Genomic DNA, 24815 nt, shown 5'->3' with positions numbered 1-24815 from the left:
TGGAAATAATCGACCTGGAAAGGTCAGCTTCTTCAAACTTCATCTGTGACCAAACCACATCCAAAACTCAACTAGTGACACTGGGAATCTTTCCTTCTTGGCATCCCAGACCTGTTGATTTGCCAGGATGGCCCATGGTGGCTCCATGTCCTCAAAGAATGAAAGCTCCAAGGTCAAATACGTAACTCTAGCACGACATGCTACCCTACTAGCTTAACACTGTGGCATCTGTCCTGCTAATAAAGATGTTTCTCAACACTCTGCCTGTGCCCAAACTGCAGAGGAGGAGGAGGAGGATTGCCAGACCTAGTGGTGGAGAGGCCTGGATAGAGCCAAACATCACAGCTCATTGCTGACCCATGGCATTTTGGAAGCACCTGAATGTAACGAGTGGCGTGGCTGCAAATCACATCAGCATAAATTCCTCCTCTCTCCACTCCACATTGCCCCAGTATTTCATGCAAGTATTTTCCCAAAAGTATTTTGAATTATTGTTGGGCTTGTTTTTATGAAGGGGAGATAATGAACCAAGAATTTAAAAAAAAAAAAAAAAAAAAAGGGGTCCCCAAGCCAAAACAAATTATGTAACAAGCAGAAAAGGATTGAACCCAAAACTGATGCTGCAAAGCAGGATTACAAGCAAATTACTTTCCTCAGAAAATCAATACTTTTCTTTCTTTAAAATACAGAATGAATAATGCAGAGCTCAATAATCAATGGATTTTTTTTTTTAGTATTTTGGCTGTCCCAGTCTCCACAGCAACACAGAGGAGGGGCTGGTGCCTCCTCAGAGGAAAGCTCACCTGCTGGGTGGTGGCCAGGCAATATTCTGCAGTACTCAGGATGCTGCAAATGAGGCAAAGTTCTTCTAAAGTGAACTTTGCCACTTCAGAGCCTTCCTTTTCTTTCAGCAAACTTGTGATGGTGAGCCCACCACTGCTGCTGGTTGTCCTGGAGGGAAAAAAAACCAAAAACCAGGTAAAACCTGTGAGGTTTTTGAGAGTACAGACACTCAAAGTGCAAAATTACTGCTGGATTTTAATGCCATAAAAAGGCTTTATGACCACAACTCTGTGCAACACAGGACATCAAACCCACAACTGCTATTTTGGTGAAGGAATTTCTTTTCCAAAGAGCTTTGTACCAGGTCTTCAAGCAAAGGACAACTCACTCATTGACAAGAAAACAGATCAGGATGCAAGTGGAACACAGCCTCTCCCAGGTAGCTTCACCTTCACTGCCAGTTATCCAAAATCTAATTAAAGATTGCAGAAGGATCTCAGAACTATCAGGAAACTTGTCATATTTATCTCTGCAGCACTAAACAGCTGTCCACATGCATTTGAGACTTTGGCAAGCTGTTTTAAAAGCTGATGGTATCAACAAAGTAAATTATAGAAGATGTGCCTTCCCCTCCTCTGCCTTCCAGTGAGCAAGGTTCATGTACCAACAAAGACAGACTCAGAGCAGTTCAGAGGCAGGAAATTCCCTACTTCTCAACTCTTTATAATCCAAATCCATTAAAAAAAAATAGGACAGTGATATTTATCTTGGACAGCAAAAATGGAGCACTCAAAAAAAAAATGTGGATAAAGAATGCAACTGAGGTCTGATGGAGAACACACATTAAATTTATCTTTCCACTTGTCTGGATGGAACCCTCTGCCCTTCCATCTGTGAAAGGTTTTACTGGTTTCAGAAAGTCATTCTGCTGCTCCCAGGTTTACAAAGGAAACAAACTGAAGATGTTAAAAGGCAAATAAAATGATCTGCAGTGGAGTTTTGGCAACATCTCAGGAGCACCTTCAGCCTGTACACTGATCCATCCTGCTGCAAACTCATTAGGATTTCCTCTCCTTTCACTGGATTTACATCTACAGATCTTATTTATACAGAGATAAAATGTTCCAGAGCAGAGAGAGGTACAGGGAAGCACTTCAGCATCTCAGAAATAAACCACCCTCATTATAAATTACCATATAGATGATGTTGGCTAGGGCAGCTGGGAATCCCAGCAGGAGCAGCAATTCTGAAAGCCAGGACCCTCTGAAGAGCCTTGGGCTGGCATTTCAAAAGGAACTTCAAGAAGCTGCAAATCTGACTGCTAATCAAAGCCAAATATGAAGCTATTCTCCAGAGGCCCTTAAAAGAAAAACAATGTGTGACTGCTCATTTGCTCTCTGGGCAGGAAACTGAACTTTGGAGAAAACCATGCAGTAAATGGGGTGATCCTGCTGCTACCTGGGTGTTTGACAGGGAAATGAGTGCTCACCAGGAAGCATTTCTGAATTATCTCTACAAACCATCAGCTCCTCAGTGCAGGGGGATGTGTGCAGCTCTGGGGGGGCCAGACTCACTTGGGCAGGTTTCCAGAGAGGATTTTCCAGGCGTATTCCCTCAGGTATTTCTGGAAGATGGTGGTCAGGGCTATCATGGGCTCCCCAGTGCTGAGCTGGGAGCACTGCACCATGCACTTCTTGTAGTACACAAAGAGGTCAGCACAGCTGGGCAGCACAGCTCCTCCTTCATCCACGTTGGGCTTGGGGGGACCCTGAGCCTTGAAGTCAGCCACAAATCTGTCAATCAGCTCTCCCAGATTCCTGGGGAGGGGAATAAAAGGATACTTGAGTCTGCTGAGGGAGGAATTGGAGTGAAAGGAGAGAATAATGCTTACAATGAGATGCTCTGTCTTGTGACAGCAGCAAGTTCAGGTTTAGCAGCTGGGGATTCCCAGCCCTTTCTTATCTCCACACTCCCAGCACAAAGCTCACACAATTCCACAGCCCAAACCTTTTGTGCTCAGGAGTTTTAGTGGCAGCTTCAAATCTGTTCTCCAGCCACACATAAAAGCTCCCAGGTCTGCCAGGGCTCAGTTCAGCACATTTGATGCAAGTGCATTAAGCCTGTGCTCAAGTTTCATTCCTGGCACCAGGAAAAGGAACAGTCAGGCCTCCCATCCCAGCAGAGCTCAGGGAATATGGATTTTGAAGGGATGTGCTCAAAATGGTCTGTCCCATTTGCCATTGCTTGGTCCCATTTGGACACCACCTGGTTTTGCACAACTTCACACATCCTTTAAAGAAGTTTTATTTAGCATGAGCACAAAGTGCACTTCCTACTCAGACTCTTTTTAAAAGCACAAAAAGCCCTCTCATTGTCTCCAGGGATTCATTACAGCCTGGTCCTTACTCAAATATTTCACTCTTCAGGCAACAATAAACTTCACTCCATCCTTTCACCAGGACAAAAAGGTTTTTGAGCATGGCAGAGAGCCAGAGCCATCAACACAGGACCAGAGAATCTTCTGATCTTGGGGAGTTCCTCTGCTCCTACCCCTCCAGAGACAGCAGATCCCTGTCCAGCCCAGCTCAGCTCCATGGAATAACCTCTGCCAGATGAATTCCAGCAATAAACCTCCTCCCCCAGGCACATTCTCACAGCCTTCCCCAAGGAAGTTTGGATTTTGGGAAGTAGCTGGGCCCATCAGGTGAGAGGTACTCTGCTGAGCAGGAGTTCCTGGAGTTTATATTCCTCTGAGGGTGCAGGGGCTGGGCTGTGCCATGATCCAGGGCTCTCAAGGAGAAAACCAAATCCTCAGGAGAAAGGCTGAGACTCTGCAGCACATTCTCACCTTTACCAGTGAAAGGGGAAAAACCCACCAAAATCAACAACTTTCCCCCAGCTTCCACCCCTTTTTGCTTTCCCTCTTGTGAGAGAGAAAATTCCAGAGATTCAGAGAAACCACAAGTCAGAGAATGGAGAGAAGAGAATGAGAGCACCCACAAATCAGAGAGTTCAGAGAATCCACAAGTCAGAGAATTGAGAGAATGAGAGAACCCACAAATCAGAGAATTCAGAGAATTGAGAGAACCCACAAACCAGAGAATTGAGAGGACCCACAAATCAGAGAATTCAAAGAATTGAGACAACCCACAAATCAGAGAATTGAGAGGACCCAAAAGTCAGAGAATTCACAGAACCCACAAGTCAGAGAATGAGAGAACCCACAAGTCAGAGAATCCAGAGAACCCAAAAGTAAGAGAATTGAGAGAATGAGAGAACCCACGAGTCAGAGAATTGAGAGAATGGGAGAACCCACAAGTCAGAAAATCCAGAGAACCCCCAAGTCAGAGAATTGAGAGAATGGGAGAACCCACAAATCAGAGAATCAGAGAACCCACAAGTCAGAGAATTCACAGAACCCATAAATCTCTTCCCTGATAAACTCAGAGGCTGCTGCCTCAGAATGGATGAGCTCCTACCAGGAGTGATCTGCTGGGCCAAACTCATCTCCAGAGATGTGCTTGGAACACCAGGATCTCCATCATGGAGCCAGGCTGTTGCAAAGACAAGAAGCCCCTTTTTCCATGCCTGTTGCTCAAGCCCTGCACACAGCTCTGATTCCACACTCCCAGCTCCTCAGCTGTGTTACAAGCACTGTAAAAACATCAGGCTGCTCCACTGATGTGATAAATCTCCACGCTGGCAGCAGCAATTGAAGGCTGAAGTGAAGCATTGATTGTGTTGGGCCACAGAGAAGCAGAATTTACCTCCCTCTGTAGCTGTAGCAGAGCCAAACAGATGGCTGCTGCAGCCTGCAGATTCCTGCAGCTTCTCAAGGAAAGAGGACGTGGCTCACTCCTTGTCAAACCCAACAGCTGCATCTCCACCTCTGCATCTGTGCTGGGCTCCAGCTGGGCAACAAAGTGGAGCTTTCTTAGCAGTCACCAGGCACTTGATTTTTTTTTTTTTTTGCCTTCTCTTGGTCTCAAGACAGGGTCAGGAATGTCAATGGCTTTTGTTTCTTTATGTTTAGCCCACATGTTCTCCTCTTCTCTGAGGCAAAGTGAAATGGATCTGCATTTTCCTGCCCTCCCAAGGTCTTGTCAAGTGGGATGCAGGAGAAAATGCAGCTGTTCAGAAGGGCTGGGAGAGCAGTGCTGGGGCTTCATGCCTGTTCTGATCCCAACCTGGATAAAGCTGCCCATCACCCCAGGCTGTGGGACTGCTCCTGTTCCAGAATGGCACTGGTGCAAGCAAAACATCAGGATATTGGGCACTAAAAGAGCTACTAGATCCTTAAAGCACACCTTGGCTGATGGCAGAGCTTCACATGAGCCTCAGCTGGCCAAACATGATAGCAAGGCCACAAATCTTTGTGTGGAGCACTGGGAGCACACAGAGTCTGGCAGGAAAAGCTGCTGGGAGATGAAACATGCAGAAGGCAGGAGAGCTACAGAAAATGAGTGTTTTCTGCACAGACTCTGCAAAAAAAGGAAAAGCTCCAAGAAAAGTCTCTGGTAGAGCAGATGTGGTATTTCCTAACAGTAGCATATTTATTGGGAGTGAGAACTAGCCAAATGTAACCAAGAGAAAGAATGAAATGAAATCACACAAAGGGAATTCTATTCTGCTTCTTTTCATTCCTGCATTCCTCTTCCTCTGGGTTTTTATTTTCTTTCACTCAACCTATTCAGGGTTGTGCTGGCAATCAGGAGAAGAACCAGGAGAAGAAGAGGGTGCTCAGGAAGCTGGGTGTGCCCAGGGGTGTGAGCAGAGCAGTGGCACTGACACACCTGCAGCACTGCAGAGCACTTCCCATGCTCTGGGGATTTTGGAAGCCTCTCTGCTGATGAGGCTGCAAACACACAGCACAAAGGGCCAGTTTTCCAAGCACTCAGACGTGCCTTTGAGCAGATTTAAGGAGGGCTCTGCACACTCTCAGCCCTGCAGACCTGACAGAGCTCTTCCTCCTCTCCCAGGACAGCTCAGCTCACATCTGTGTGCTCCTGGACCACAAAGGACACCTAAAGATGCACATCCCAAAGGGGCAGGAATGAAATCTGCTCTGCTGGGCAGAAATCTGACATTTACCCTGCAGCTGAGGGTGGAGAGCAGCATCTTTAAACTCCTTCTTTCAGGTGTCTCCTCTTAAACTGCTACAGATTTTGGCACTGTGATTCTATAAAAGGGTATGGAAACAATTTTTTGGCAGAAAATGCCCAGGCTTTTTTCTGCCACAGGTTTAATGTGGCAGAAAAATGATGAACAAAACTATTGCTCTCACTATTTAGAGCTCAAACATACAATTAATGATCTAAGCAACATCTCCTTTTCAGACAACTGCAACAGATTCCTCAAAAGTTCAATCAAAGGAAGAAGAAGAGAGAAAATTGTGAAGGAAAGCAATTTTTGGCAGGCAGGGGCAGCATGGGGAATACTGTGGCAGCTTTTCTTTGAACTCCCTGCAGCTTGTGGCTATAAAGATAATAAAAAACATCTCATGATTGTAAAGGAAAAGGAGAAGGAAAAAAAAAAAAAAAAAAAGAGGCAACTGAAGGGGCTAGGAGCACAGTGGGGTAGAATTACCAAAATGGGGATTAAAATGGCCCCCAGTGAGAAGGGAAGAAATACTCAAAGAAGTCTGTGCTCAGTTGGCTGAGGGCAGGGGGAAATATCAGTTTCCCTTTGTGATATTGCAGAGCAGAACCCAAACCCAGCAGGACACAGCACTGTGCAAGGTTTCAGCTACTTAATGATTTTTTATTTTTTAAGCCTAAAAAGTTGATGGGACGTGGAAAAGCTTTTGCAAGGTGTTTTTCATGGAGTTTGGACAAAATCAGGACACTGCAAGGCTCGAGTTAGACAAAGCCTTGGAAGATACAAGAGCACACACAGATGAGATACACCAAGCAGGCACCTCCTCCTCTCCAGCCACTAATCTGTGCTAAAAGACTCAACTGAACCTTTTTCAACTGCTTCCTCTCCCAGGTGGCACTGCAGCTGTTACTGAGATGTCATTTAAGCCCTGGTGTGAATGGAGGTGCACAGGGAAGTGTGGTGAGAGCCCTGAGAACTTCTCAGAGCTCCAAGCTGAAAGCTCCTTTCATTCAAGGCTTTTTGCTGCAAGTCAAAGAGGAAGATGAAGAAGGGTGCCAGGGATTAAAGCCCCTGACAAAATCCCAATCTGTGAGCAATGAGAATGTTACCTTACAACCTTTCATCTAAGGATCTCAAATAACTCATTCCTACAAAGTAAATCTTACAACCCCTCTGCCATGAAGCCACATGTGTATTTTACAGAAAACCCAACCCTGTCATTTGTGGAAGACATGAGATGAGAGGAAGACACATGTCTGCAGTGGGAATTGCAGAGGCAACAGAAGAAATTTCAGGAACCCTGAGCCTCTTTCAGAGGAAGGCAGCAGGCACCACTCCTGCAGCCCTCTGCAATTCCACACAAACCAGCTCCACAGCCCTCTGAACACTCCTTCTGTCCAAGCAAAGGCCCCACTCAAAGCTTCTTGAACCACAAACACTGCTCCTGCTGAAATCAGGCAGCAGAGCTGCAATATTTTCATTTTCTGCAGCTTTTGTCCAGAACCCAGCACGACCCAACACACCCAAACCCAACAAACCCTGAAACTCAGGCTGGTTACTCACTTGTCCTGGGACTCAATGTACACATAAAGGTGAGGCTCAAAGCACTTGGAAACAATGCCATGGAAAGGATTGTCAGGGACCTTTGGCTTCTTTGGCTGCAAGGAAACATTTCAAATGTTGGTTCAAACCTGCCTTGAAGGAGCTGCAGTGCAACAGCACAGAAGGATAGAAATCTTTTAGAGATATTGTAACACAGAAATTTGCTGTCAAACCATCAAAGCATATAAATGTTATTATATTCAAGTCTTCCCTCCTTCTTAGAGAGCTGTTAGCAAGCCAAGGAATTATCTTTGCACTTGTAAAATATTCTTAGCCTTAAAGAGAAGGCTGCTCCATGCTAACAGATTTCAGCTGAAGAATCTTAATGCAGTTTGCAAATAAAATCTCCCTCAATCCTTCAAGCAGTAACAAGGCTCCTCCAGTCCCCTCTGAAATCAAATGGAGCAGTTCTTTGGAAGCAAGATTAAAGAATCCTTACATTTTAGAATATCAAGGGCAATAACTCAGAGTTACAGGCTTCATCTGAATGAATTTTATTTAGATAAACAGCATGTAATTACTCCAGGAGCCAGAATTATACAGGCCTGCTTTCACTGTGAACCATGTTCCTGGGGATGCAAAGATTTCTATTTTTAAATCACATTTAAAGCATTAAGCACAGGTGCCATGTGGGAGCCACCCTGTTCACCCTCACTTGATTTTAGTGCTGCACTCAAACCATGGCCAAGCACAGCCACTGGAACAACTCCCACATTTCAATTCCTGCCTGTTTCATACCAGGCTGGGCAGGACCTTTAAGCTCTTTTTTGCCCTACAGCTAGATTGTTATTATTCTTTTTTACTAATAAAAATTTCTCTTGCTCCTTCCCAGCACACCAGCAGCTTTCCCCTGGCTGCAAAGAGGGCTGCAGTGACTCTGGAATGGAATTCTTGCTTCTCTCTCCACAAAAAGCCAAGATCAGCTCCCAGCCAATGAAGATATGAATTTTTCCAGCTGAATTTCTTTTTTTTTTTTTTTTTTTTTAATGCAAGAAAAGCCAAACAAAAGAAGCAAAGCCTAAAGGACTTTATCTCCTAAAGATGGCACAAAGAATTTGGTAGAACTATCAGAGTGTGACAAGGTAAACATTTCTCAGCAACAATTCAGCCCCAAATAATGAACCCCAGCTTAGGGCTGCAAACCTAAAGTGAGGGAATGGTTTTATGGAGGCCAGACCACCTCTGTGAGCCTTAAATGAAGAATTTAACTTTGAAGAGCCTTGGGACAGAACCATTACCAGGCATCCTCCACCCAAACCCCTCTGGGTGCAGGATGCACACACTCACTGGAGCTGGGAGGGAAGAAATGGCTGGGAATCACAGAAAGCTCCCATCTGCAAAGGGCTGGCATGGCAGTGCCAGCACAAGCAGCAGATTTACCATGTTTACCACTCAGCTCCTGCAGCAGGCCTGGCTCTCTGGTCTCTGCACCACGCTGCTCCCAGCATGTCTGCTGGAAGGAATATTAAATCTTTTACCAGTAGCACTGAAGCTGTATTTGTGAGTGTGCAACCCCGTCCAAAAGCTGCAGATGTTGAAGCTATTTCCTCCTTGAGTTTGATGGAAATAATAAAAGGTTACTGTTGTCACAGCAAGGAGGTCTGCAGCTGGCCCAGTTTCCTTTCATTACTATCCAAAGTAAACAGATTAAATGGAACTGCTAGGATTACCAAAAGAGGGGCTTTTTTAGCATGGATTCCCCCCCCTCAAAATTCTTGTGCTCTCTTTTAGATTCCCAAGTGTCTTGAATTTTCAGGAGTGGTGTCTTGGAAGGGCTCTTTCACTGAAAACCCTTCATCTTCAGCTCTGTGTGTCCCTTCTGTTCTTCAGGCAGGGACAGGAAAGATGAGACTTGCAGCACTTCCAGCCTCCCAGCATGAACCAGCAGCTGCTGGCACTGGGACACTGAAGTGCTGGAGCCCACCTGGCACCCAGCAGGCTGCAGGGCAGCAGAGCCCAGCCCTGGGACATTGCCACAGCCCTGGGACATTGCCACAGGGCATTCCTGCAAGGAAAGGGCAGCCTCAGCACAAGCTGCACTCCCAGGGATGTCTCCTCTCCATGGGTGGCTTCACAAGGTCCAGGGAGCACAGCAGCTCCTCTCTCAGAAGCTCCTGAACTGCTGCATTCTGCTGTTCAATCAACCCAGCCCTAATTGCTGTAATTATCTCTTCAGCTGCCTCCTAACACCACTGGCTTCTCAAGGATGTGCTCTCATCTCAACCCTGCACATCCCAGCCAACCTCCCAGCCATTAGGTACTGGAAAGCAAACTCTTCCCAAAAAATGCACCAGAGGTGTCACCCCAGGTTCCCAATCTGTCTCACTGATAAAATCCACACAACACCAACTGCCCAAGCTGGATTTTAATGGAAGAGCAAAACCTTGCTTAAATCATTCTGCTTCAGGGCTTTGGCTGTGGATGAAGGCAGAGGGGCTGCCTGGCTCTCTGGAAATCTGGAGGGGATGCAGAGCACCAGGCTGAGCTCCCACCCCCTGCTCTCCCCAGGGACAAGGATTTGAGCAGGTCCTGAGGCCCTGGGCACCCACCAGGACACACCTGCACAAGGCCCATTTACAGGGCTGTAAATCCCCTCAGTAGGAGGAGAGTTCCAGCCTCAAGTAACCCACAAGTGAACACTGAGAAAACATCCATCTGGTGTATAAAAAAATACAAGCTTTGATACTGGTGCCAATTAAAACAATTGCATTTACCATTCACCCTTTAATGTTTGCAGAGGGCTTTGGAAGCCCTGGGCTGGTACAAGCAGTGAGGTGCTGCCTGCTTTGCAGAGGTCATGGAGAAAAAGCACTGCAAAGATAAAAATCCCACAAGTGATTTGTCTGGAGTGAAAATCTAAAGCTGACACTTGAAAGTTCAATGAGTTGCCTGGTGACTCCAGACAGTTTGCTTGGCTGACAGGGCAAAATATGAATTGCAACTGTTGGTAGAGGAGCTTCTTTGGGGATCTGAAAACCCAAAAAGCTATTCCATCTCCCTTTGACAGAAATGCTGTAGTCACATTTGGGCTGTTGCTGTAGAGGCTGGAACAGAATCCAGCTCACTCTCACGTGGCAGGATTGTCTCTGCACTATTAACTGGAATAAAGATTGCTTTGGTTTCAGTGAAGTGAGCCAGAGCAAAGCATGGTCGTACTGGGAGCCTGAATGCTGCACAAAGGATCAAAACTGCACTAAATTAATTGCTGTGAAAACAAACTTTTCAAATCAATGGGATGGGAAAAGCTGAGGCCCCACAGGAGATGACAGAGGCTGAGAAGTGGGAGCTTCAAAGACTTACTTTGTCTGTATCACTTTTCTCCATCACAATCTCATCTGTCTCTGCCCCAGCTTCATCCTCCAGAAAGGGGTTGGTGGAGGGAGGTGGCACTTCTGCCTTCTTCTGCTGGAAAAGAGGAAGCTCCTCAGAGAACAGCCAGTTTTGTGCCCTCTGGCACACAGCTGCATCCACATTTTGCTTCCCTGAGCCCTTCAAAGCACTGCCCAGCAATCTGCCTTCTCCCAGCAGAGGGGATCAGATCCTGCCCCCCTCTCCATGCTGCCTGAATCCTCCTTGAAAGTGTGGCATTTTATCCAGTGTGACATTTCCACTCTCCCAAACCCCACTCCAAAGTGTGTGGTCTCCACTGGGATAACCCACAGCAGCTCTGCCCTGCAATCAACCCCAAATTGCTGCTCCCACTGTTTGTCCCCCACTCTGCACTCACCAGCCAGCCATTGATAATGGTGGCCTTCATTTGGGGTACAAAACAGAGCAAGTGACAGCCTGAGTGTCACAGCCTCCAGACATGTCAGAAAGGGGGAAACACAGGATTTTCTGTCATTTGAAACCACACCCTCCCCTTCTGGTTTTCTCACTTCCAACAACCCAGAGAAGTCAATTTAATTAAAGCTGCAAATTTTCTATGAAATTTGTCAGAATAAATAAAGACATATTCCTGAGAGATCTAAATTCAGCCAGGAGGAAAACAAAACCTTACAGGACTTCCTCTTTGAATTAGCAGCACCCACAGCAAATGACCAGTGGGTCCAGCAGGCTTTCCTTGGAGGCTGAATTATCACATCCAGCCAGGCTAAAAGACACCAGCTGCACAGAAAAGCCAACCACACATGCTCTGAGCTGCCAGGGCATCTGGCTGGCAGAGCTCTGGGCTGAGATTCCAGGCAGGAAAAGCTCAGAGATGGCTCCAGAGATATTCCCTGAGGTTTTTTTCCTCTTGGTTCTGCCATTAACATCAACCAAAAGAGACAAAGCAGAAGCTACCAATGTCCCTGCAAGCCAGAGTGACCCAACAATGTGGGAGTGAAATTCCATGTGGTCAATGTGTGGCACCCAGAAATGAGGAGAAGAAGAGACTTTTAGTTAAAATGTGCCACTGACATGTAGAGAACAAACATGACAAGGCATTTAACCACACCATAATCTGTGGCTTCAAACAGCACAGGGCCCCAAGAGGACCAAAAAAGCACACAAGCAGAGCAGTTTTAATTCTTGTGAGCCCTGTGCCATCTTCTCTACAGTCTACACAACTAAAAATCACTTTTCCAATTACAGACCACTGAGCAGAGTCACACTGAACACCTGAGCAAGGGGAGGCTGCAGGTGACACCTCCTGTATTCTCTGAGCTATGTGGGAGGGTTTTTTTCCTCCTGAGAAAGCTGCTGAGTAAAGGAGAGCTCTTCAGAATTACCACTGAGCCATCTTCTCTATGTCTACACAACTAAAAATCACTTTTCCAATACAGGAAAAAAAGTGATACTGAGCAGAGTCACATGAACACCTGAGCAAGGGGAGGCTGCAGGTGACACCTCCTGTGTTCTCTGAGCTATGTGGGAGGGGTTTTTTCCCTCCTGAGAAAGCTGCTGAGTAAAGGAGAGCTCTTCAGAATTACCACTGAGCCATCTTCTCTATGGTCTACACAACTAAAAAATCACTTTTCCAATACAGGAAAAAAAGTGATACTGAGCAGAGTCACATGAACACCTGAGCAAGGGGAGGCTGCAGGTGACACCTCCTGTGTTCTCTGAGCTATGTGGGAGGGTTTTTTTCCTCCTGAGAAAGCTGCAGAGTAAAGGAGAGCCCTTCAGAGATGCCCTTACCCCTGTGCCATCAGCAAGAGTGCAGCCTGAGAAGCGTTTGGCCAGGAGCCCCTCGAAGTTGGTTGTTCTCTGAATTGCAAACAAAAGCAATTTCACCTCAATCTCCTTGGCCCTGGTGCGCATGATCTTGGAGAGCTCTGCCCTGCAAGAGAGAGGGGATATAGAAAAAACAAATGTGGTTTCTTATAAAGGTCTGAAACCTAACACTGCAACTCAGTCCATTCCCCAGAGAGACTTTCATCTCAAAATTCAGGCTAATTCCTAAGAGGCTCTCTACCATAAAACTGCTTTGCAGATCCCATTTCAAACACAGCCACAGTTGCTCTGTGGGTAACAGGAGCCCATCTCCTGGCAGCCACTTGGGGAAGCCACTTGAGGATCCAAGCCTGGGGTCCCAGAACAAAGGCAAAGGTGCCACTGGCACCTTCCTCTGCTTCCCTGTCTGCTTGGCAAAGAGTCTGGCCACCACAGTCAGCTCATGCTATTCCACTTGGCCTGAAATATTGCTGATTTTTACCTCTGTTACGCTGAAAATTGATTTTCACATCACTTCAGTTTCTCATCGTTTTAGTGACACTTCTCAGCCTTTTCACTCCTCACTTCCTTTTAACCACAGACAATTCCACAGAGACATTTGCACCCTGCCTTCAGACACTGACCAGCCTGGCAGGAACCAAGCCAACCTTTTATTTTCAGGAAGCTGGGAGGCAGCAGGAGCTGTGTGGTATCACCAAAGGGGTATTGGGAGAGACAAAGGTGGTACAGAGACTCTATCACCAGAAGGCATGAAAAGGCCCTTTGTTATTAGAAATATACAGGTGGTTATTATTATTATTATTATTATTATTATTATTATTATTATTATTTACATGTTTTATAGAAACAAAGATGGACTTAAGACCTGATTGCCCTTTAGTGTCACTATAGGATAGGAAACAACACGATGCAGACTCACTGCTCTTTCTAAGGTAAAAAAGGGAATTTTATAAAGTAAAAAAGGGACTTTTATTTTTCTGACTCTAATATTTATAGATTTCCAAAGGTGACAGTGGATTAGAGGGTGAAAGTGCTACCATTCCAATGACACTGGACAAACTTAAGAGTCTATTAAATTTCTCCTCCTCCATAAAAGAATGCAAAACAATGTGTTATTTACAGAAAGTGTGTGAGAAAGTTTGTTACAAGAATGTAAACATCAGAAAGCTTAAAAAAATCTTCAAAAATCAGAGCAACACTTTAAGAATCTTCTTTTCCACTACTGCTGAACTATCAATGAACACTCTGGAGAATGATATCTATAAACAATGGAAAGAGAGATAATAATTGTTTTAATTCTCTGAGCTTTCTCACAGCTTCTTACAGAAAACCCTGGGGCAGTTATGTGTGTCTCTGTTCAGAGATGTGTGATTAGCCAGGTGGGGCTCACCTGGTGACGTGGCAGAACCTTGGGGCAGTTCTGAGTGAGGCTGTGTGGTTCCCCAGGTGGGGCTCACCTGGTGACGTGGCAGAATCCTGGGGCAGTTCTGAGTGAGGATGTGTGGTTCCCCAGGTGGGGCAGTTCTGTGCTGCTCAGAGATGTGTGGCTCCCCAGGTGGGGCTCACCTGGTGACCTGGCAGAATCCTGGGGCAGTTCTGTGCTGCTCAGGGATGTGTGGTTCCCCAGGTGGGGCTCACCTGATGATGTGGCAGAATCCTGGGGCAGCTCTGCTCAGAGATGTGTGGTTCCCCAGGTGGAGCTCACCTGGTGACATGGCAGAATCCTGGGGCAGTTCTGCTCAGAGATGTGTGGTTCCCCAGGTGGAGCTCACCTGGTGACATGGCAGAATCCTGGGGCAGTTCTATTCAGGGATGTGTGGTTCCCCAGGTGGGGCTCACCTGGTGACCTGGCAGAATCCTGGGGCAGTTCTGAGTGAGGATGTGTGGTTCCCCAGGTGGGGCAGTTCTGTGCTGCTCAGAGATGTGTGGTTCCCCAGGTGGGGCTCACCTGGTGACGTGGCAGAATCCTGGGGCAGTTCTGCTCAGAGATGTGTGGTTCCCCAGGTGGGGCTCACCTGGTGACGTGGCAGAATCCTGGGGCAGTTCTGTGCTGCTCAGAGATGTGTGGTTCCCAGGAGGGGCTCACCTGGTGACATGGCAGAATCCTGGGGCAGTTCTAAGTGAGGATGTGTGGTTCCCCAGGTGGGGCAGTTCTGTGCTGCTCAGGGATGTGTGGTTCCCCAGGTGGGGCTCACCTGGTGACGTGGCAGAACCTTGGGGCAGTTCTGAGTGAGGATGTGTGGTTCCCCAGGTGGGGCTCACCTGGTGATGTGGCAGAATCCTGGGGCAGTTGTGTGGTTCCCCAGGTGGGGCTCACCTGGTGACCTGGCAGAATCCTGGGGCAGTTCTGTTCAGGGATGTGTGGTTCCCCAGGTGGGGCTCACCTGGTGATGTGGCAGAATCCTGGGGCAGTTCTGCTCAGAGATGTGTGGTTCCCCAGGTGGGGCTCACCTGGTGATGTGGCAGAACCTTGGGGCAGTTCTGAGTGAGGATGTGTGGTTCCCCAGGTGGGGCTCACCTGGTGACATGGCAGAATCCTGGGGCAGTTCTGTGCTGCTCAGAGATGTGTGGTTCCCCAGGTGGGGCTCACCTGGTGACGTGGCAGAATCCTGGGGCAGTTCTGTTCAGGGATGTGTGGTTCCCCAGGAGGGGCTCACCTGGTGACATGGCAGAATCCTGGGGCAGTTCTGAGTGAGGATGTGTGGTTCCCCAGGTGGGGCAGTTCTGTGCTGCTCAGGGATGTGTGGTTCCCCAGGTGGGGCAGTTCTGTGCTGCTCAGGGATGTGTGGTTCCCCAGGTGGGGCTCACCTGGTGACCTGGCAGAACCCTGGGGCAGTTCTGAGTGAGGATGTGTGGTTCCCCAGGTGGGGCAGTTCTGTGCTGCTCAGAGATGTGTGGTTCCCCAGGTGGGGCAGTTCTGTGCTGCTCAGAGATGTGTGGTTCCCCAGGAGGGGCTCACCTGGTGACGTGGCAGAATCCTGGGGCAGTTCTGTGCTGCTCAGATGTGTGGTTCCCCAGGAGGGGCAGTTCTGTGCTGCTCAGAGATGTGTGGTTCCCAGGAGGGGCTCACCTGGTGACGTGGCAGAAGTCCACGGCGATGCGCTCCGTCATGCACCACTCCGCGGGGAACATCCGCCCGTACTTCTCCTCGTAATCCACCAGCTGCCTCTTGATCCAGGCGTAGCGCCGGTCAATCTTGTCCAGCCAGGCCACCTGCACCCCAGGGACAAAGACCTTTCAGCACCACCAGCATCTTTAGCAAATATTCAGAGCTGTGCTGCAGCAGCTCTGCTCTCTCTCGAGCAGAGGTGATTTTTCACTGATTAACATCCTGATCCAGGTGTAGCACTGGTCAATCTTGTCCAGCCAGGCCACCTGGACCCCAGGGACAAAGACCTTTTAGCACCACCAGCATCTTTAGCAAATATTCAGAGCTGTGCTGCTGCAGCTCTGCTCTGTCTCATGATTTCACATTGATTAACATCCTCTGAATGCTTTGGATTATCGGTGATATTTTTGCCTGATGTCCTGGAGAAATGATGATGAGGACTCCATCTTATCAGAAGGCTAATTAATTACTTGATTATACTGTATTATTCTATATTATATTACATTACATCTAAACTGAATCTGCCAAGCACTCAACTCATCTCCAGTGCACACACACCTGGATTCAGCTGGTCAGTGAACCAAAACACTCACACCAGAATCCAATCACCAATTGCCTTCAGGTAAAAACCTTCCACAAAGCCTTCCACTTGTGAACAACACAGGAGCAGTATGAGATAAGAATTGTTTTGATCATTCTTTGCTTCTCTCACTGCTTCTCCCAGGTTGGATATCAGGAAAAATCTCTTCACTGAAAGGGTTATCAAGCACTGGAACAGGCTGCCCAGGGAATTGGCTGAGTCACATCCCAGGAGGGACTGAAAAGATGTGTGGATGTGGCACTTAGGGACAGGGTTTAGCAAGGACTTGGCAAGGGTTGGAATCAAGGATCTGAAAGGTCTTTTCCAACCCCAATGATTCTGGGATTCCAAGTGCTTAAACACATGCCAGACTGAAAATCCTATCTTGTGTGAATTAAGAGAGCAAGTTCTGTTGAAAATGAGGATAACAGTGCTCCTAAATCATGCAGAGATTATTGAAAACTCAATCCAATAATATTTCATTTGATCCCACCCTCTTTGTTTCAGACAGAGGGGTTAAAGTCAGTGGGATGAGAGTGCAGCAATTCCTGGATTCCTACATTCAGCTCACATTTAAATTCCAACTAAAATTCTTACAAGCTGAGCAGGATGGATTTTTTTTTCCCCCTCAATAATTGTGGTTTCTGGTCAAAAAGCAGAAAGATTAATCCAGAAAACTTTGATGGAAAAATGTTATTCAAACTTAGGCAGCTTAGCCTTTCTCTATTCTATGTCAAACATTTGAAATTGATAAAATACATTTTGATCTAAAGGTGATTCTGGTTTGTCTGGGTTTTTTTTTTTATCAAATTCATGAAGGTTATGGTAAACTTTTAAAAAGCTGTTAGAATCAGGACAGGAAGTTTAAAAATTAGCTATAAAGATAAATACCTCTTAGAAATCCCTCCCCTTCAGCTTTCTAAGCATTTTGGGGTGTTTCTTGATTGTTTGGGGGAAATGGTGTTGAGTTTTCAACCCTTTACAGGGCAGGAAATAAATCTAACATTAATTTATTTATTTTCTATATGTGGGGAGAAAACATTTCTAGTGATCTGAGAAACTGAGCTCTAAGGTGGGAGGATCCTGGCAGAGATAGCAGCAACTCCCAGCTCATCAAAATCAGTGTTTCCAAGCCCTTGGGACAAAAACTTTTCACCACAGGAACCTGTGGAAGTGAGAACTTTGGGAATGCCAGCAGAGCAAAATGTGAAATCCAAATGGAGCTTGCAAAGCTTCCCTTACATCTTGATTTTCCTGGAAAAGGACCAGATATTCTGAGAGGTGTTGTTTAATGAATTTCTTGATGATTTCCTGTTTGATCCTGGGGTCCAGGACGTTGGCTACCAGGCAGGCATCACGTAGGACATTGCTGGGCCCTCCAGTCCTCTGTCAAAACAAACAGGAAGAAAATGATTCCAGGTTAAATAAGTGGAATGGGGGATTGTAAATGCAGCCAGGTTTATCCTTTCCTATTATTCTCCTTTCTGCTGCTACTCTTTATTTATTGCTGCATGAAAGCTCAGCTGCTTCCATTTCACTGATCAAGAAGTTGTTCCATGGTAAAGGCAGAAAATTTAGAAACTTTTTTTTTTTTTAAAAAAAGCTGCTTTGGTGCTGCTTCTCACAGACACAGATTTGCCCTTCACCAACTGCTCCAAAGAGTCTCCTCATTCCTGTCCTTGGCACTTGCATGAAGAAACCAGCAGAGCTGGTGGTTTGAAAGACAGAACTGGTGTTTTCTTGGAAGGAAATTCAAATTCACACCTACTCCCCTTACTGTTTGCAAATGTTTGGATGCACAATGCTGGGGAAGCACAGTTGGTGCCTTAGCCCCAGCCCAGATTTGTGTCTGTGCTGAGTAAAGCAGCCACAAACTTGGTGGCACTGTGTCAGCAGCCAGCCTGTGCTTGGCTTCCTCTGAACAAAACTCTGATTTTTGTGACCAACAAATAACCAGGCACTGGGTGAGACCCCAGGGAAACCCCACAGATGAATTGTTGGGCATTCCCTGCCTGGCTGCAGCCTCTTGCAGGAGCTGTGTGCAGAGAGAAGGGAAGGCTGGCACTTCCCCCCAGAGTGAGAGAAATCACCCTCTGCTTTCTGAACAAACTCCTGAAACAGGCAGAGACCAAACCTAGAGGAAAAATGAGATTAAACCCAACAACAATCATCCTGAAGAGTCTGCAGTGACACTTTTCACTGGGAGGAAGAGGGAAAGTGAGAACTTTACCTTTGTGCCTTGGGAAGGAAAGGCTTCCTCGAAGTCAGCCAGGATCTGCTGCCCCAACTCGTTCTGTGCTGCCTTCACCCTGGGGGGGACACAGGAAGGGCTTTGGGGGGGTCTCAACAACCTCCCTGCAAGGTGGCTGCAACACCAGCAGCTGCAGGAGGGTTTGTAAGGGATCAAAAAGATGCTGAAGACAAAATATCCCCACTCAGAAGGTCTCTGTGTCAAAATTGGGAGACTTTTTGCTCCCTGAATGACAATTCCTGAGCCCTCAGCTGCAGCAGAACATGTCCTGGGCTCTCCTGCCCTGCTGCCATTTCATATTTCAATAAGGGCCACTTAATCAGCTATTTGAAAGGCCTTTAATGCCAGTGTGATCTCCACTGAAATTCATTCCTGTTGCCCACATTTTACAGAAATATGTTTCCAACAGGTAAAAAGCTTCACAGTGTCTCAATCTTCACCAAGAACCCTTCACAGCTCCAGGTGTACTGATCCACTTCTAAATGAATACAGCTGGCAGCAGTTTGATCCCATAAATTCTCAGTGTCTTAGAGAAGCACAGAAGAGCAAAAGGGATGAAATGGCAGTAGAATAAACCACAACCTTGCTCTTTATTTGGCTGAGAGAATAAAGCTTCCAATTTCCAGAAATAAAAGTCAATACAGCTTAATTGATACTTCTAGGGAAATGGAAATGCCTACACACACTAGAAAGTGCCAAAGCAAACAGTGAGGCACTTCTATCCCTCTGCAGCCCTTGAATTCTTCCATCAGGTTTTATTATACTGGAAAGGCTTTCAGGTCTGAACTGATCACTCAGACAGTGGATTTTTCCACTGAGATTGATACTTTAGCAAGACTGGTGACATTTACTGTTGTGAAAATGTTTGTTCAGACTGTGGGGAGAAGACTTGGGGTTTTTTTTTGGGTTGGTTTTTTTTTTTTTGTGCTTGTTTAAGACTCCTCAACCTTATCAAGGAATGATCTGCTGCTTTAATCTTCCCATTTGAGTTCCATTAGTAGCAAAAAACCCACGAGATGATCTGACAATGCTGGATTCTTTCCTGGTGCCAAATGCAGAAAATTGATGGCTGAAATATAAATTTATATCAGTGATTTAACTGGGTGTACGACCTGCCTTCCTCAGGATTTATTTATGGGGATTTTGTTGGAAAAGCTTCCTGCCTGCAGTGTCAAAAATAATTCTCACTTAAGCTCTCTGCTTCACAGAAATGTTCAGAGACTCCTCTACTCTTCCAGGTAAAGACATCCAGTTAACAACTTCATAAGTGGGAAACAAAATGCTGAAATCTAAATCACTAATATGTTGAAATTTAATCAGTAAGGAGGAAGCCACAGCTACAAGTTTACCTCTGCTTAAATTCTACAAGAAAGCACTTGCAGCTCATGTGAGAAAGCATGACAGAAAGAAACCTTTCATTCTGCAGGAAAAGAAGTGGGAAAAAAAAAAAAAAGACACTAAAAACAGACTGAAATTTTTTATCTTTTAAATAATCCAGAAACAAGAAGTGTGTAGAATTAGGAGTCACAGAAATTAGTGAGTTTGTATGAACAACTGGAAGCTGTTAGCAGTGATACTCCTTTCCTACTGAGTGGCTGTGGGGACCTTTCTGTTTGACAACAGCTGCAGTGCAGCACAGTGGAGGCACTGAAAAGAGCAGCAGCCAGATTCCTGAAGACTCCACAAATTTAAAAGAGCCTCTGTCAAGCAGTTAAAAGCCCTGTCCACAAGCTTTGTTGGTTTAGGCTCTGGTTCAGGAAAGTACTTAAGGATAATCTTAATGGGGATCCTCATATCCTTAAATTAAGGAACTTGCAGGAATGCCTTGCTCAAGTGGGATGTTAAAAATATGTATTTTTTTAAAAATAGGTCCTGCATAAAAAAATCTCTCTTCTCTCAGGGAGAACAAGCTTGAATCTTTTTTTTTCCATCATATTTTCTAAGAGAGGGACAGGGCAGAGCCAAAGTTTAGGTGTGAGCAAGGACAGGGAGCCCCAGTGCCCTCCCAGTAAAATTCACTTTTATATAACCACACACACAGAAACACTCAATTATTCTCACAATTATGAACACACACCCAGAAGCAAGAAAACCTTTCTGCCACCTCTTCAGAGCTCACCTGCCTTAGGCAGAGCACAAGGGGGGCACTTGATTCAGCCCCTGGAGATTATTGCCCCAGTGGAAAGCTGTCAGCTCTGCAATAATTCAGAATATTCTCCATGCAGTGGGAGCTGCAGCCACAAAAGCCTGAGGGTGTGTGTGGAACCACTTCAGCAGGTGAGCTGGCTCAGCAAGCCCAGATAAGAGATTTAGGATCTCTCAGAGCCTCAGTGGGTTTGATAAGGGTCTCTTTCCCTGGGTAGGTTCCCCCAGAAACTGGGATATCCCACACAGCAGGGAACTGCCTTTTCTGGGGCTGCCAAACCCTCTGGTCATCCAACTATTAATGATTTCTGTTCTCTGACTTCTGTTTTATTATTAGTGGCTTTTGTTCCCTGTTTCCCCTGCCTTTAAAAAATAAAAACAAGAAAACCCACTGCTATGTTTCAAATGACATTCAATTACTAGAAACCACAATTCCTTTAGCCAAAGCTACCAGAAATCTTAAACCAAGCCTGGCAGCTTGCTGAGATAAAAAGAGGCTGAGCCAGCCTGCTTTCCTGTGGCAAACTTATAATTATCTTTCTCCTAAATACTTTCCAGGCTTTTTTCCACTATCTGCTAGGCCTGCAGGACCATTTTTTCTGGGTGGGTTTGGGACCACTAATTGTACCTCCCTCCAAAGACAGAAAACAGCAGAGGATTGAGAGATAAGAAAATATTCCTGTTTACTGCAACAGCTACCAATGCACTGCCTTAGAAATTGTTTTAGGAATGCTCTTAGGAAAATATTTACATTTGGCCACGAACTGTGACATTTTTACATCAATGCTCAACAGGATCAGCACAAGAAGCCAGCTAATTGAGAGTTCAGTCCAGGCTTCCAATGAATCCTTCCAGTGGGGTTTTGGCTTGGTTGTTTTCAAAGGGACAGAACAGGTGGAAAACAACATTAAAAACACATCATTGCTTCTCACAGCATCCAGGAGCAGCAACCTAAATGGAACAGCCCATGACAAAGAGCACATCCAGCACCACCAAGCAGGCACTTCTCCTTCCCATGGTTTCCCATTCATACTTGGCTTCACTCCATTCACACCATGAAAAAAGAGGCTTTTTATTGCAGAAAGCAACAGAATCTGCTGCTTGAGCAGTGCATATAATGGGCTTATTGTATAGAACAGACATTGGTTACTGTCACAGGTCTGTGCCAACAGCTACTGAAGCATTTCTTGCCTTCCCCAACATCCTAGAGGCTTCACTTGTACCATTAAAACAAATCCATGAGATATCAGACCTCAGCAATTCCACAGTCTAAAAATACCCCTGCGAGAAGCCAGGCAAACCTCCTCTGATGTTTCATGAATCACAAAAGGATTTCCAAGCAAAAGAGAGAGAAAACTCAACTCCAAACCAGGCCCTGACACACAGCCACGGGGTCAAACTCCAAAAGCAGAATGATGGTGCCATGGACCTCCCTGCAGGAATTTTCTGCCTGATGTGGAGCAGTGAGGAGCTGCCAGCAGCACCCCAGAGCAGCTCCTTTCACCCCACAGCAGCCTCCTCTATCACTACCAGATGGTGCAGCTCTCCCTGGATAAACACTGGGAGGAAAACCCTGCCGAGGCAATTCTAAAAATAGGAGGAACAGACTTGAGCTTTTCAGATCCTTATCTTGAAGGGAGAATAAAACAAAAGAAGTTTTCCTCCATGTCCTTGCCAGTCTGCTGGCCTGACTCGAAACCACCCTGCCTGCTAGCAGGAGCCTGAACTGGTTTCTGTAACAATCAGCAACTACAAAAGTATTAAATAATCATCCACCAGAAAGGGAAAAGCAGCCAGAATTCTAGAGCAAGGCTTAAATTATATTTGGCCTTAAAATGGCCAATGACAGCAGGTTTCTGCCCAAAGGGCATTACCACTGCAAGCAACCTCTGAGCACAAGGCTGGAACAGACAACAGCCTCAACTCAGAAAAGCACTGACATATGTTTACATTTCCTTGATGTTCATGTTCATTTAAGCAAATGCTTATGGTCAAATGCTTTGTTAAACAAGGCCCCATCCCTTCTCTGGATTGAGAGTGGATTTTTCTTCTGCTCTGTTTCATGGATTCCATCTGTGTTTTCTGGAAGAGGCGTCTGTATCATAAAGAAAATCCAACAGATTTACATGAAAACATTACAAACAAATCATTCAAACTCTGTTTCCATCACTAAACAACACAGGGAGCCAGCTGCTGTCTTAGCAAAGGGAGGCACCCAAAAAAATTAATGACTGTGCCTGGAAGACTCCTTTGAGTACCTCAGCAATGAGCAAAGTCACCTCAGGCAGGGGCAGCACTGTCCCCTAGAACAGGGAGGACCTTGTTCCCTCAAATCCCAAATGAAGCTGTCACATCCCAAATGAAGCCAAGCCTAAGGAGAAATGGTGGCTTAGTGACCACTGAGCCTTCACCTGCTACTGCTGAGGGTGCTGGGGACTTGCACCAAACCTCACCAAACTATTGTAGCTCCAGTTCAGAAAATCAGAACTGTCCCAGCCCAGCAGAGGAAGATTGGCTGGAAGAGAAGCCTCAAATCTCAGCAGAACTGGGCAGTGGGAGCAGGTTTTGGCAGAAGAAACTGAAGGTGCTCAGAATAACCAAGTTTGGCAAAGGCAGAAGGAGAAATCCTGCCTGTCCAAGCCCTGGGGCTCTGCAGGCTCAGTGAGGATCCTGCTGAGGCACAAAGGGGTCCAGACATCACCATGAGCATGGACAGATTTGTGCCTCATGCCAGGCTGCTGGGCTCCATCACTGAGCTGAACAGAGCAGGAGAGAGCACCACCTCAGGGCTCACCACAAACACCTGCATGTGACCATCACACACAACAACCCGCACTTCCACAGCCTCCTCCAGGTGAGAAAATGAAAAGCCAGGCAGTGAAAAGCACAGAATGGGCTGCTCCAGATTTGAGCAAACTCTGTCCAGTTTTAACCTGCTTGTTTTGGCTGAAGGAAGCTCCAAGGACCATGTCCAAGCTTCACATCCTTGAGATTCTGACATTTCCTACCCCTCCTCCCCAGCAGGAAAGGGAGTGCTCAGGGTTTGACCCTTTTACCTCTCAGAGAGCTGTCGAATCTGAGGGATCCCCATGTATTTGTTGAAGTGCTCCAGCACATTCACCACACCTTGGAGAAGGTTGGCAACTTCCCCATATTGTCTCCTCCTGGTCATAGCCCTGCAGAGGAAATGAAAGATTGACAAAGGCAGATTCAATCAAAGTCCTGGGTGGTAATTCCACAGGTTACTTCATCCCCACTGGGTCACACTGGTCCCTATTGACATTTATTTTTCTAAAACACACAGCTCTTCATTAACATTCCAAAGCTGCATTAAAATTTCACTTAAGCGATGCTAAAATAAACCAATCTGGCACAAATCTAACAATGCCTCAAAAAAAAAACCCCAAAAAACCCATAAATGTCAAAAGCAACACTTGGCAAGGAACATGTAAACTACTGAATGCATCCACTTCCCAGTATGGGTCTGGAGGCAGTAAATGTTATTTCACTGTAATGACCTGAGTGAAGCCATTCGTCATCACACACAAAGTGTGAGCTAAAGCTCCTCTGGAGGAGAATGATGCTGAAAAGCCATTAGCCTTGACTTCTCTCTTAATAACTTTCACAGGGAACTGACAGGGAAAAAAAAAAGAAAAGAAAATCAAGTTAATTTATTTTTATATCATCCTTTAGGATAGGTCCAGTGGAGACAGCAGGCTAAGTAAAATTGAATTCTCAGCGTTTCACGACCCGGCGTTCGTGCAGGATTTGCTACAAACCAAGAACAGGCTGTGCAACTTCACAGATGCAACATGTAAAAAAAAAAAAAAGTATTTTCCTAGATTGGATGTTCCTCAAGCATATTAAAAACACCAAAAAGGATTATTAGAAATATTTAACCCCAATTTACACACGGTACAAGCTGCAAGGTTTCCTTAAACTCATGCTGGAATGAAAATTAGAATCGACCTTTACCAAAACCTATTGCAGTTCTAGATACAAGAGTGACAAAAATCCTCCCAAATTCCCAAGAGCACATCTCTAATGAGGATTCCTTAATGAAGCCAGACTCATTCCTTACCACCAAGGAT

At 46.0% G+C, this 24815-nt stretch overlaps 1 protein-coding gene across 2 annotated transcripts in view; it reads right to left on the bottom strand.

Moving 5' to 3' along the window:
* VPS53 (VPS53 subunit of GARP complex) overlaps positions 1 to 24815 on the bottom strand; it is a 65730-nt gene that overhangs the window by 21111 nt on the left and 19804 nt on the right. Inside the window, exons 7-15 of one of the 2 annotated variants that reach the window (XM_059865683.1) lie at positions 23781 to 23900; positions 18559 to 18637; positions 17571 to 17714; positions 15710 to 15852; positions 12604 to 12745; positions 10783 to 10887; positions 7444 to 7538; positions 2358 to 2600; positions 804 to 951 (exon numbers count right to left, since the gene is read on the bottom strand). In XM_059865683.1, coding sequence (XP_059721666.1) covers positions 804 to 951; positions 2358 to 2600; positions 7444 to 7538; positions 10783 to 10887; positions 12604 to 12745; positions 15710 to 15852; positions 17571 to 17714; positions 18559 to 18637; positions 23781 to 23900 — 1219 coding nt within the window. The remainder of the gene's footprint in view (positions 1 to 803; positions 952 to 2357; positions 2601 to 7443; positions 7539 to 10782; positions 10888 to 12603; positions 12746 to 15709; positions 15853 to 17570; positions 17715 to 18558; positions 18638 to 23780; positions 23901 to 24815) is intronic. The other variant, XM_059865684.1, reaches the window with a different exon arrangement.

This window comes from Haemorhous mexicanus, chromosome 22 (assembly GCF_027477595.1).
Source record: "Haemorhous mexicanus isolate bHaeMex1 chromosome 22, bHaeMex1.pri, whole genome shotgun sequence".
NCBI classification, from domain to species: Eukaryota; Metazoa; Chordata; class Aves; order Passeriformes; family Fringillidae; genus Haemorhous; species Haemorhous mexicanus.
The sequence above is the reverse complement of the archived record's forward strand: the minus strand, read 5'-3'. Positions and strand labels throughout refer to the sequence as shown.